Genomic DNA, 13994 nt, shown 5'->3' with positions numbered 1-13994 from the left:
TGCGGAGCTTTATTGTTCTGAATTTCGGAGATGGGCAGCTGATTCAGGTTGGAATGATGCTGCACTCCGGAGTCAGTTCTGTCATGGTCTCTCAGAGAGATTGAAAGATGCGTTTGCTTTCCATGAGAGACCAACGTCCTTAGAGTCTGCCATGTCATTGGCGGTACGCCTTGACAGGCGTCTAAGAGAAAGAAACGAGACCTCTCTGTCCAGCCATTGTCAGTCTAGGGGCAGTGGTGCGGACTCATTCAGTGTGCAGGGGCCTCATCCTGTCTCAGTCCCCTCTGAGAAGGAGCCCATGCAGCTAGGTCGACTTGCCCCTGATAAAGGAGGATTTAATCCTCATAGAATGGTGTGTTTTTGTTGCGGGGGCATAGGTCATTTGTCAAATGTTTGTCCGTCTAGGAAATTCATGAACTGTAATAAGAGTGATAATAAGAGAAAAACCTCAAAAGGTAAATCATCAAACTCTCCTTCATCTGCTACTTTGGGCAAAGTTGATGTAGGAATTGATGCTTTTCCTCTGACCTGCAGTTCCCGTTTTCTCCTTTCTGCCAAGGTGGCGCTAGAGAGCAAAGTCATTTCTTGTGAAATTTTTGTCGATAGTGGAGCGGCCGTCAATCTTATTGACACTCAATTTGTAGCCATGCATGGTTTTCAGGTTTGCACATTAGAAAAGGATATACCTGTTTTTGCTATTGACTCATGTGGAGGATATATCTTGTTTTGTCCTTAACGGATTGCCTTCTCCTCTAGTTTTGGGGTTACCCTGGCTCACTAGACATAACCCCACAATTGATTGGCAAGGAAGGCAAATAAATGAGTGGAGTGAGTTTTGTAGAGAGAATTGTCTCACAGCGACTTTTGAAGAGGTGTCTACTAAAACTGTGCCATCATTTCTCTCTGATTTCTCGGACGTGTTTTCCGAGAGCGGTGTTCAGGAGCTACCTCCTCACCGCGAGTTCGACTGTCCCATTAACCTCATTCCCGGCGCCAAGCTGCCAAAAGCACGCCTCTACAATCTCTCACAACCGGAAAGAATCGCAATGCGAACCTATAGCTCTGAGAGTCTCGATAAGGGGCATATTCGTCCCTCAAAATCACCTGTTGCCGCAGTTTTTTTTTTTTGTTAAAAAAAAAGATGGCTCTCTGAGACCGTGCCTAGATTTTAGGGAGCTGAACCGTATCACGATTCGCGATCCCTATCCCCTTCCTCTGATCCCGGACCTCTTCAACCAAATTGTTGGGGCCAAGGTTTTTTCCAAATTGGATTTGAGAGGCGCGTACAACCTGGTCAGGGTCAGAGAGGGGGATGAATGGAAAACGGCCTTTAATACCCCTAACGGGCATTTCGAGAATCTCGTTATGCCTTTCGGCCTGATGAATGCTCCGGCCGTCTTTCAGCATTTTGTTAACAGTATTTTCTACCATTTAATGGGGAAATTTGTATTCGTGTATCTTGATGATATTTAGATTTTTTCCCCTGATGTTCAGACCCATCAGGATCATCTTTTTCAGGTTCTGCGGATTCTGCGGGAAAATAAATTGTACGCCAAGCTGGAGAAATGTGTTTTTATGATATCGGAGATTCAATTTCTGGGTTTTCTCCTCTCTGCTTCTGGTTTTCGCATAGATCCGGAGAAGGTCCGTGCTGTGCTTAAGTGGGAGCTTCCTGAGAATCAGAAGGCTTTGATGCGCTTTCTGGGTTTTGCAAACTATTACAGAAAGTTCATTTTGAATTATTCCTCTGTTGTCAAACCCCTCACTGACATGACAAAAAAGGGGGCGGATTTTTCCTCTTGGTCGGAGGAGGCGCTTGCAGCTTTTTCTAAGATTAAAGAGAGTTTTGCGTCTGCTCCCATCTTGGTGCATCCCGATGTTTCCTTACCTTTTATTGTTGAGGTGGATGCTTCCGAGGTGGGTGTGGGTGCGGTTTTGTCCCAGGGCCCTTCTCCTGCCAAATGGCGACCCTGTGCCTTTTTCTCTAAAAAACTCTCCCCGGCAGAGAAAAACTATGATGTGGGAGATAGGGAGTTGTTGGCCATCAAGTTGGCTTTCGAGGAATGGTGCCATTGGTTGGAGGGGGGCAGGCACCCTATCACCGTTTTTACCGACCATAAGAATCTGGCATACTTGGAGTCGGCCAAGCGTATGAATCCGAGACAGGCCAGATGGTCTCTGTTCTTCTCCAGATTCAATTTTGTCGTTACATTCCGCCCTGGGATCAAAAATGTGAAGGCTGATGCTCTCTCTCGCTGTTTTCCGGGAGGAGGAAACTCAGAGGACCCGGGTCCCATTTTGGCGGAGGGGGTAGTTGTTTCTGCTCTGTATTCTGATTTGGAGGCCGAGGTCCAGGTTGCCCAGACTGAGGCACCTGCCCGTTGTCCTTCTGGGAAGTTGTTTGTGCCTCCTGAGTTACGTCACAAACTCTTCAAGGAGCATCATGATACTGTTCTTGCTGGTCACCCCGGGAGTAGAGCCACGGTAGATCTCATTGCTCGGAGATTTTGGTGGCCGGCTCTTCGTAAGTTGGTGGAGGGTTTTGTGGCTGCTTGTGAGACGTGCGCTCGCGCTAAGGTCCCTCGTTCACGGCCTTCGGGTCCCCTTCTCCCGTTGCCCATACCTTCCCGTCCTTGGACACACCTGTCCATGGACTTTATCACGGATCTTCCTCGTTCCTCAAGGAAGTCGGTGATCCTGGTGGTGGTGGACCGTTTTAGCAAGATGGCTCATTTCGTACCCTTCCCTGGTTTACCCAATGCTAAAACGTTGGCGCAAGCTTTTGTCGACCATATTGTGTTAAATTGCATGGCATTCCTTCTGATATTGTTTCCGATAGAGGCACGCAGTTTGTGTCCAGATTCTGGAAGGCTTTCTGTTCTCGCCTGGGGGTTCGGCTGTCCTTCTCTTCTGCTTTTCACCCGCAGTCGAATGGTCAGACTGAACGTGCCAATCAGAATCTGGAGACATATTTGCGCTGTTTTGTGGCAGAGAACCAGGAGGATTGGTGTTCGTTTCTCCCTCTGGCTGAGTTTGCTCTGAACAACCGTCGTCAGGAATCTTCTGATAAGTCACTATTCTTTGGTGCATATGGGTTCCATCCGCAGTTTGGGACATTCTCGGGAGGGGCTCCTTCTGGTTTGCCTGAGGAGGAGAGATTTTCCTCGTCTTTGTCTACCATTTGGCAAAAGATTCAGAGTAATCTTAGAAAGATGAGTGAGAAATATAAGCGTGTGGCTGATAAGAGACGTGTGCCTGGTCCGGACCTGAATGTGGGTGATCTGGTGTGGTTGTCTACAAGAAATATTAAACTGAAGGTTCCCTCCTGGAAATTGGGTCCCAAGTTTATTGGGCCTTAGAAAATCTTGTCAGTCGTCAATCCTGTTGCCTTCCGTCTTGATCTTCCACGGGTTTGGAAGATACATAATGTATTTCACAGATCTCTCTTAAAACCATATGTCCAGCCCACGGTACCCTCCTCTTTGCCTCCTCCTCCGATTTTGGTTGATGGCAATCTGGAGTTTGAGGTTTCCAGAATTGTGGACTCTCGCATTGTCCGCGGTTCTCTTCAGTACCTCGTTCATTGGAAGGGTTATGGTCCTGAGGAGAGGATGTGGGTCCCGGTGTCGGACATTAAAGCCACTCGCCTCATCAGGGCATTTCATAGGGCTCATCCTGAGAAGGTGGGTCCTAGGTGTCCGGAGTCCACCCATAGAGGGGGGGGGGCACTGTCACTACCAGAGCTTTGAGACGTTCTCACAGCTCTGTTTCTCCACCCCTGTGATGATGTCACTACTAGAGCTTGGAGGAGTTCTCTCTGCTCTGTTTCTCCGCCCCTGTGTTGAGGTCTTTACTTTCTGTTTCCTTCCTCCCAGCTGTCCCTCCTGTGTTTGATTTCTCTGTCTTTAAATCACCCCTCCTCCTTTGTGGGGTGCGGATTATACTTTTCATTTGAGCTGTATCTCTCGCTTGAGTATCTTCACTTGTGTGATATCTTTCAATGGACCTGAGTTCTGCTGAAGCAAGTACTTCGGATATTGTCTGCTGACTTTGGATCTGTTTTCACTGCTGCTGCAGCTCCTTTAGTTAAGTGTGCAGACATTGTGTGTTTCTGTTTGTTTGCTGACTGGATCCGAGGCGACCCCGGTTCCGTCCATATTCTGAGCAGGGCACCGGTGGCCGTGCCCCTTTCCCTATTGTAGGGGTTACAGTGGTCATCAGCCTTAGGTACACGGGCATGTCTCGATCCACCATCTGGATCTGGACATGTGCTTAGCAGCATAGGGAGAGCTTTTAGGGTCTGACAGGGGTCACCCTTTATCCTCCCTAGTTTGGGTCCGGTCAGTAGCTAATTCACTGTGTATGCTCTTGTTGCTCACATACAGCCGTGACACCAACTGCATATGTTTTGTTCAAAAATTTTGATATGGGGGGGCTAACACGGCTGAGATGTTGTATCAAAAGGGGTATAAATGGTCTGGGTGAGAACATAGTCATACCACTTTACACATCATTAGTCATCCCACACATGGAGGACTGTGTACAGTTCTGGGCTCCTGTGAACAAGGCAGACATAGCAGAACTGGAGAGGGTTCAGAGCAGGGCAACTAAAGTAATAACTGGAATTGGGCGGACTACAGGTCCCAGAAAGATTATCAAAATTAGGGTTTTACATCAAGACACAGAGGCTCCTATTGCTATCCCTTTCTTTACTGTCCACCAATAGCAGCAAAGAATTACAAAATTAATCAAGAACAAGTAATCATAGTAACAAGGTCCCACCCCTGACAGCCCCCTATAATAGGCAGCTCCTCCTCTGGACCTTCCTCTTTCTTTGCTACTGCCACCAAGATAAGTACACCTGTATGATACCTCTTGAGGTGTCTATTATTCTCAGTGTTGATTATTGTTTGAATTTTCCTTAATTCCGTTTGTACCCCCTTTGCATCCTCCGCTACCCTTTCCGCCAGTCCCACCCGCCCCTCTTATCTGCAGTTTCTATCTGTCCTCTATCTCCTTCCTCGCTCTGCGCTGGTCCGCTTTCGCTTCATCCATCTTTTCCGGTCGGCCGCGAGATCTCGCGGCCATCTTGCTCCTCTTGCAGCCTTTACTCTCGCCGCTCGCGAGATCTCGGCGGCCATTTTGCGCGCCTGTTTCTTGCGCCGTTGGACCCGGGATCTCGCGAGTTTTCGACGGACTCTTCTTAGGGCCGCCTTCTTGCGAGATCTCGGCGGCCATTACCCCTCAGCTTGTTTCTCATCTCGGTGAGCTCCCGTCTTATCCTGCTGCTGCTACGCCGTCTAGGGTGATTAACCCTTCATAGTTAGACCTCCTGCCCCTCTATTGTAGTTCTCTTGGTCCTCTATTGTGTTCCCCTTGGGCTATCATTTATAGAGTTATGCCTCGCTCTGACCCGCCTCCCAATGCAAATAGCCCCCCCTTATCCCCTGAGGGAACCCTGCAAACTGGGGGAGATGACCAGGCCCTGGCGCTCCAGCGCTCTGTCTCTAGTGCCATCATGGCAGCCATGGGCTCTATGTCTACCATCTTATCCCAGAGCATTTCTCAGGCCTTGTCTGCTCACCCTCCTAGAGAGAATTTACAAACCGCCCCCATTAATGCTCCGCAGCCTACCAATTTAAATCCTCCTGTATTACAGAAGACAATGAGTGGTGTGCATACGGCCACCCCTGAAAACGTGCTGAGTTCACGTAAGAGAGCCTTACTGCGCCAGGCAGAACGGGCGCGGCTATGGAAATGCGCTAGAGCACAACATGACAGCGAGTCTGGCTCTGAAAGGGGTTCAGAAAAGGAGGCTTTCGCGGATGCACATCATGATTCGGAGGAGGAAACCCCTTACCAATATTCGACCCCTAACTGCCCACTCCTTCCACTTCGCTGGTCAAAGACACTGCTTCCTCCTCCGCCAATAATGTAGCCACTCCCCTGGTAGATCCAGCGGGTGAGCCTATGTTTGAACCAGATGCCCTCCATCACCCAAGATCGGCGGAGTGGCTTCCGGCCGATCACGTGGGTGTCACGGCCATGGTCATGGTCGTGACTCCTATCACCGCATGCTGTTGCCTGCGGTCTCGTGTGGTTGTTTCAGCCACAGGTGAGGGCCGCTTGTATGTTGCCTCACTTGTGGTTGCCGTTGGCAACATGCTCTATTTATGTGCTTGGTAGCATAGCAGCCTGAGCTGTTGCTTGGCAGCTTGCTGCAGTCTGCATGCGGTTGCACATGGCAACCTGTCTTTTTAGGTGTGCCTTTTTGTAGGTTTGGTGTGCACGTGGTTTGTGTGTGTGCACTGACACTTCCCTTCGTCTGTGGCTGCCCGTGGCAACGTGTTGTATTGGTTACATGTGCTGGCAGTGTCTCGGCCTTCTGGCCGATTCCCTTGACACGGTTGCCGCGCATGTCGTTGCCTGCGGTAACAGCTGCAGGGTAATTGTGTGTGTGTATTTCCCTTTTAGTTGTGGTCTTCCCTTCCCTGGTGTGAGAAGGGTTAATTCCCTTCTTTCTGTGTGAACACTGGGTGTGTCTGTGTGTGGGTGTGGTTACATGGGCTATAAAGCCTCAGTTGAGACCTGAAGTCAGAGGGGTACTCCAGCCTTGTGTGTAAGCTGGAGGCACCCTCCTGGTTTATACCATCTGCCACTGAGAGCCACCCTTGTGGTCATAAATCTTGTTGGATGTGATGAAGTTTATGTCTATGTGATGTTCTGCTATGGATCTGGGTTCCTGTGTGTGGATGTGTGTTTGCTGGGTTCATTGAATGTTGTGTGGACATCAGCTTGCCAGCACAGGGATCCAGTCAGCAAGGCTGTGGCAGGTAGGTGGAACTAGTTCAGTTCACCTGCCATATCCATAGGACTGTTTGTGTTCCCCTTTTCCCTGCAGCTTGGCCAGTGAGACTCCTGTTCCTCCGTGTCCAGAAGGAACAGGTCGTCTTACCCTGCTCCTAGTTTAGGGCTGTCCTGAGGGCTAGCAGGGACTACAAGGTTCCGGAGCATGAGCCCTCCTACCATCAAGGTCGGCTCATGCAGCTAGGAGTCAGGGTCAGATCAGGGATGCGATTAGGAGGTGACCTGCTCCCTAAATCTGTCCTCCTGGTCGAGCAGCGACCACCATCTTTGATCATCGCACGGCTGAGGGTTTTCCCCATCCTCAGCCGTGACAGTGGGCAAATACCTAGAGCACTGGGTGCGTCGCCCCCTCAGTAAGGAGGCACGTAGTAAACTCAGGGCGGAATGCCCCAGGCCTTTAGTCCTCAATAGAGTGTGCGACACTCCGGTCGTAGACCCCAAAGTCACGCAGTTCCTCTCTAAGTCCGGCTGGAACCCCCATAAAGGGTTGGATTCCGCTCTACGCAGTTGCCAGGACAAACTGCTTGATATCTTTGGCCCCCTGGCCAAATTGTTTGAAATGGCAGAAGTTGCCAGGGCAGAAGGCTCTCCGGTATATCCGGAAGAACTTAGGGGCTGGGTCCAGAGAGCGATTTGCATCGCAGGTAGCACCAACACCTCCCTTGCGATTGAACGGCGTAAAGCCATTTTGTTTAAGATTGACCCTAAACTGGCCAACCTGGCCCTAACTGAGGCAGGCAAGGACGCCCAGGGCCTCTTATTTGGGGACTCATTCATTAAGGACCTGAGTCGCTTTGTGGGGGCATTTACGGCCCTCGATAAGGCCCAGTCCTCTATGAGGAAAGTTTTTCAGGGACAGGTCGCCTGTCCGGCCGATCCAGTTTCCACGCCTGTAGCGCGGGCCGAGGCTCCTTCAACCAAAGACCTCCCTTCCAGGAGCAGAGGAACCCATCACCCTTCTTCCCGGCCAGAGGTGGCCAGTGGCGCTCCAGGTCATTCAGAGGAACTCCCAACTCCAGGAGACCTTACGGTAAGTCCTCCTGCAGACTGGGTTTTTTCGGAACATTACATCGGGGGCAGACTCCGTCATTTTTTCCATGCCTGGTCAGCCATCACGTCAGACCCCTGGGTCTTGACCACGGTCAAAGGGTTCCACATCGAGCTGGTAGACTCCCCAAAACTACTTCCCCCTACACCGCCTCTTCTACTGTCGCAACCCGACGGTGCACTCGTAGACATGGAACTTATGTCTCTCTTTTGCAAATGAGCGATAGAGAGGCCTCCCCCATATCCCGAGGGAGTCCTCAGCAATATCTTTCTAGTGCAGAAGAAAGGTGGTCAGATGCGCCCTGTCATAAATCTTCGGGCTCTGAATACAGTGGTTCGTTATAGCCACTTCAAGATGGAAGGGATTTACCTACTCCGGGATCTACTCCTTCCTGGGGACTGGATGGTGAAGCTGGACCTCAAGGACGCTTACTTGACGGTTCCAGTTTCTGCACCATCTAGGGATCTCCTGCTCTTCCGTTGGAGAGGAGAGATCTGGCGTTTCACCTGCCTCCCCTTCGGCCTGTCATCGGCTCATTGGTGCTTTACCAAGCTGATGCGTCCCGCCATGTCATGGCTAGGCAGTTGGGGAGTACGGCTGATTGTATATCTGGACGACATCCACGACAATTTCCCTACCGCGTCGTTGTGCGCCTGCGCGGTGCGGCACACCCCCGACACGCCTCCCTATTTTACACCTAAAGTAGTCGCAAGTCCTTCGTAAATGTGCCCCAGTGTTTTTGTGTTTTCTAATTAACTGATAAAGAGAGATGTGTTTAGGCAGTCATTCGGGCAGTAGAACGCATAGAAAGCTTAAAGGGGTTTTCCGGTTAAAAAAGTTAACCCCTATCAGCAGTAAAGAGCATCACTGTTAGATCGGTGGGACCTTTACCAGCCTTGAGAATAGGGGTCCTGTTCCCTTGTCCACATGGCGTGTGCACTGTCGCTTCATTCATTCTCTATGGGAAGACCTGATCCAACAAAGAATAAATGGAGCAGCAGGGAGCATGCTCGACCATTACTCCATTCAAACAATGGACATAGGAACTCTATTCTTGGGATAGGTTGTGGTCCCCGCGAATGGAGTCCTATCAATTGAGCAAGTATTCCCTTTCCCGGGCGGGTAAATGCCATATAATAATGAGCATTACTTGCCGATTAGATCTAGCACCGTTGCTCCTCTTCTCCCCATCAGAGTTTCTTTACTTAGCTCCCTCTAGTGGAGGCTTTGGGCAGGCAGAATTTATAGTAAGCTCCCTCTAGTGGAGGCTGTAGGCAGGCAGAATGTATAGTAAGCTCCCTCTAGTGGAGGCTGTAGGCAGGGAGAATTTGTAGTAAGCTCCCTCCAGTGGTGGCTGTAGGCAGGGAGAATGTATAGTAAGCTCCCTCTAGTGGTGGCTGTAGGCAGGCAGAATGTATAGTAAGCTCCCTCTAGTGGAGGCTGTAGGCAGGGAGAATTTTTAGTAAGCTCCCTCTAGTGGAGGCTGTAAGCAGGAAGAATTTATAGTAAGCTCCCTCTAGTGGAGGCTGTAGGCAGGCAGAATGTATAGTAAGCTCCCTCTAGTGGAGGCTGTAGGCAGGGAGAATTTGTAGTAAGCTCCCTCCAGTGGTGGCTGTAGGCAGGGAGAATGTATAGTAAGCTCCCTCTAGTGGTGGCTGTAGGCAGGCAGAATGTATAGTAAGCTCCCTCTAGTGGAGGCTGTAGGCAGGGAGAATTTATAGTAAGCTCCCTCTAGTGGAGGCTGTAAGCAGGAAGAATTTATAGTAAGCTCCCTCTAGTGGTGGCTGTAGGCAGGCAGAATTTATAGTTAGCTCCCTCTAGTGGTGGCTGTAGGCATTTTGGACCTAATAATAACACTATGTTTGAAGCAGATGAGGGAGGGTTGTGGAGACACAGTCCAGAGCTCTAGTTAAAAGGGTTTTCTTTACTGATGACCTATTCTCTGGAGAGGTTGATCAGTATCTGATCGGTGGGGGTCCAACACCTGGGACCCCCACGATCAGCTTTTTGAGAAGGTACCAGTGCTTCTGTCAGTGCCGCTGCCTTCTCACAGCTCACCAAGCACAGCGCCGTATATTGTATAGTGGCCGTTCTTGGTATTGCCCCTCAGCCACATTCACTTTAATGGGGCTGAGCTGCTTCTAGGCCGCATTATACATGAACGTGTTGTCACTCGGCCTCGGACGAGCAGAGAGAAGGATGCGATGCTCACAGGAGCACTGCTGCCTTCTCGAACAGCTGATCAGGGGGTCCGAGGTGTCAGAAGTAAAAAAAAATCTGGGAAAAGTCCTTTAAATGAGCCATGTGCCCAGTTAACACTTTCTGGCACTGCCAACCCCCGCAGAGAGATGGGCAAAACATAGTAGGCATAGGTAATATTGGGCCTGTACCCCAAATCCTTTCCTTTCCACCTTGCATAGAGAGGACAGCGGTGCATTATAAGAAACTGGAAAATCTGCACACTGCAGACCGTCCCAGAAGAAGTTGTAGATGCAGCTCTGGGTGTGACTGCAGTATAAATTAAAATCATCAGAATTGGAGCTGTAACAGGCAGTAGCATTGAAATCATGGAGGGGTGACCGAATGATTTTTAGTCACAGCTTGGGGGGGGAGGGGGGACACTTGTACAGAGTAATGAGGGTCTTGTGTCTCTACAGGGACTGGATCCAGCCTCCGCTCCACCGTGCAGGATCTGCCCTCCGTCCCCCGGCCATCCAGGTCTCGAGTGGAAAGAAATCTTCAAATCATCTTCTTGTTACATTGGGTCATGACCATCTCTGTAGGAGGTAAGATGTTACGTGTTGTAACGTGCGTCACAGGTGACTCGATTTATGGCAGATGCTGCAAAGGGGAAGCATGGGACAAAAATCTCCAGAATAGTCTGAGCACTGCCCCCGTATAACGTTATTTCTGTATAACAGGGGTGGCCTGCACCGCGATCCTCCTCTACCTCTTCTGCACGGACTGCTGGCTCATCGCTGCGTTATATCTGGCCTGGCTCGTGTTTGACTGGAAAACCCCCAGTAAAGGTGAGATTTATGTCTCGTTCCCAACAGCAGCAAAATGATGCATAAAGATATTCACTGTCTGTACTTCTGAGAGATCTGTCTTCATAAAATAGATAATTGACTGCTGGCAGCCACCACTAGGGGGAGATCAATGCAAATGGATTTATATAGCTACCATTGAACTCAATGGGAGCTTTATTAATCTGCAAGCAGTGAGCTCCCCCTAGTGGTGTGGTGGCAAGTGGTAGTCACTAGGGTTGAGCATACCCGAACTGTAAAGTTCAGGTTCGTACCGAACTTTAGGATTTTTGGACCCCGGACCCGAACCCGAACATTTCAGTAAAAGTTCGGGTTCAGTGTTTGGCGCTTTCTTGGCGCTTTTTGAAAGGCTGCAGAGCAGCCAATCAAAAAGCAGTTAACTGTCTGACCTTAGAAGCCATCACAGCCATGCCTACTAATGGCATGGCTGTGATTGGCCAGTGCAGCATGTGACCCAGCCTCTATATAAGCTGCAGTCACGTAGCGCTGCACGTCACTCTGCTGTTACAAGTGTAGGGAGAGGATGCTGCTGGACTTGTGATTTCAGGGAGAGAATAGGAGAGAATCTAACTCTTCGATCTACAGAGAAATAGTTGTGTGGGTGCAGGGCACAATCGTTTCACCCAGCCCTGAGCTCATTGACCAAAAAAAAATAACTTTTATAATTCTGTTAGTTAGGTGGGCAGCGGCCATTTTATGCATGCTCCGTGCACCAGCACTGCATCTGAGCTTTTGGGACATTGCAAATCACAATTTTTTGGGCAATCTACAACATCTGGATTAGTCAGTGTGCAATTTAAGCTAGAAATACACCCATCATTTTCTGGGGTTTTAAAAACACACTTTCTTTTACAAAAACCACTATTTTCAGGCCTTGCAGCATCAGCACGTGTGAAATTACAGGCTTATATTCTGCTGTCAAATTCAGTTGTTAAACAAACACTCGTTTGGGCAAAAAAAAAATTGTTGGCAGCCCTTGATGCAGATGTCATTGTGAGATACACCCTTAAGGCCCCTTTCACACGGGCGTTGCGGGAAAATGTGCGGGTGCGTTGCGGGAACACGCGCGATTTTTCCGCGCGAGTGCAAAACATTGTAATGCGTTTTGCACTCGCGTGAGAAAAATCGTGCATGTTTGGTACCCAAACCCGAACTTCTTCACAGAAGTTCGGGCTTGGGATCGGTGTTCTGTAGATTGCATTATTTTCCCTTATAACATGGTTATAAGGGAAAATAATAGCATTCTGAATACAGAATGCATAGTAAAATAGCGCTGGAGGGGTTAAAAAAATATAAAAAATTTAACTCACCTTAGTCCAGTTGATCGCGCAGCCCGGCTTCTCGTCTGTCTCCTTTGCTGAACAGGACCTGTGGTGAGCATTCATTGCAGGAACAGGACCTGTGGTGACGTCACTCCGGTCATCACATGATCCATCACCATGGTAAAAGATCATGTAATGCACCATGTGATGACCGGAGTGACGTCACCACAGACAGGTCCTGTTCCTGCAATGAATGCTCACCACAGGTCCTGTTCAGCAAAGGAGACAGACGAGAAATCTTTTTTTTTAACCCCTCCAGCGCTATTTTACTATGCATTCGGTATTCAGAATGCTATTATTTTCCCTTATAACCATGTTATAAGGGAAAATAATAATGATCGGGTCCCCATCCCGATCATCTCCTAGCAACCGTGCGTGAAAATCGCACCGCATCCGCACTTGCTTGCGGATGCTTGCGATTTTCACGCAACCCCATTCATTTCTATGGGGCCTGCGTTACGTGAAAAACGCACAAAGAGGAGCATGCTGCGATTTTCACGCAACGCACAAGTGATGTGTGAAAATCACCGCTCATGTGAACAGCCCCATAGAAATGAATGGGTCGGTATTCAGTGCGGGTGCAATGCGTTCAACTCACGCATCGCATCCGCGCGGAATACTCGCCCGTGTGAAAGGGGCCTAATACATTTGGGTTAGATTCAGAGATTTGAAATACCGCCATTTGGTGCACCAATATTGAATTCAGGCCTACAGTGGGTCAGACCGTGTGAGATACACCCTCTACATACAGGGGTTTGATTCAGGCATTTGAAATACAGCCATTTTGGGCCAAAAAAATCTTTAATTGAGGCCTAGTCTGGTTCAGGCCGTGTGAGATACACCCTTTACATACTGTCGTTCTATTCTACTATTAAACACCCATTTAGGGCAAGATCCTAAATTCGAAAAATATGAGGAGAGCGTCAAATAAGGGACGTGGCCCAGGTCGTGGTGCTGCTGGTGGAGCTCCTGTTGCAGGGAGAGGACGTGGTCGAACTGTGCCAGCTACACGCACAAGTGAAACCCCTTCCTCAGGTGCGAGTAGGCGACAGAACCTGCAGCGGTATTTGGTTGGGCCTAATGCGGTTCTACGAATGGTGAGGCCTGAACAAGTACAGGCGATAGTAGATTGGGTTGCTGACAGTGGATCCAGTTCCTTCACATTGTCTCCCACCCAGTCTCCTGCTGAAAGACCACAGTTGGCACCTGCAGTCGATGTCCATCGATCTTTCACCTCACCCCCTTGCAAATCAGCCAAGCAGTCTAAGCCCCAAGTCATGCAGCAGTCTCTTCTGCTTTTTGATGACTCTGTTAGCAGGGTTTCCCAGGGCCATCCACCTAGCCCTGCCCCAGAAGTGGAAGAGATTGAGTGCACCGATGCCCAACCACTTATCTTTCAAGATGAGTACATGGGAGGACCATCGCAGCACGTCTCGGATAAAGACGAAACACAGATGCCAACTGCTGGGACTTTCGAAAGTGTGCAGACCGACAAGGAAGGCAGGGGTGAAGACAAGTGATGTGGAGGACGATGAGGTCCTCGACCCCACATGGAATCAAGGTCATGCGAGGGACCGATGTAGTTCGGAGGAAGAGGCAGTGGTCGCACAGAGCCACCAGCACAGCAGAAGAGGGAGCAGGGTGCAAAAGCGGAGCGGCCGTCCCCTAGACAGTACGCCTGCTACTGCCCACCGCAGCAAGGGACCGAAC

At 49.7% G+C, this 13994-nt stretch overlaps 1 protein-coding gene across 1 annotated transcript in view; it reads left to right on the top strand.

The window, feature by feature from the left end:
* The window catches only part of LOC120996508 (diacylglycerol O-acyltransferase 2-like), a 93948-nt gene that overhangs the window by 57196 nt on the left and 22758 nt on the right, over nt 1-13994 (top strand). The window contains exons 2-3 of the mRNA XM_040426447.1: nt 10573-10701; nt 10837-10944. Of these exons, the coding sequence (XP_040282381.1) occupies nt 10573-10701; nt 10837-10944 (237 nt within the window). The remainder of the gene's footprint in view (nt 1-10572; nt 10702-10836; nt 10945-13994) is intronic.

Source organism: Bufo bufo, chromosome 3, assembly GCF_905171765.1.
Source record: "Bufo bufo chromosome 3, aBufBuf1.1, whole genome shotgun sequence".
NCBI classification, from domain to species: domain Eukaryota; kingdom Metazoa; phylum Chordata; class Amphibia; order Anura; family Bufonidae; genus Bufo; species Bufo bufo.
This window is presented reverse-complemented; position numbering and strand designations above follow the sequence as displayed.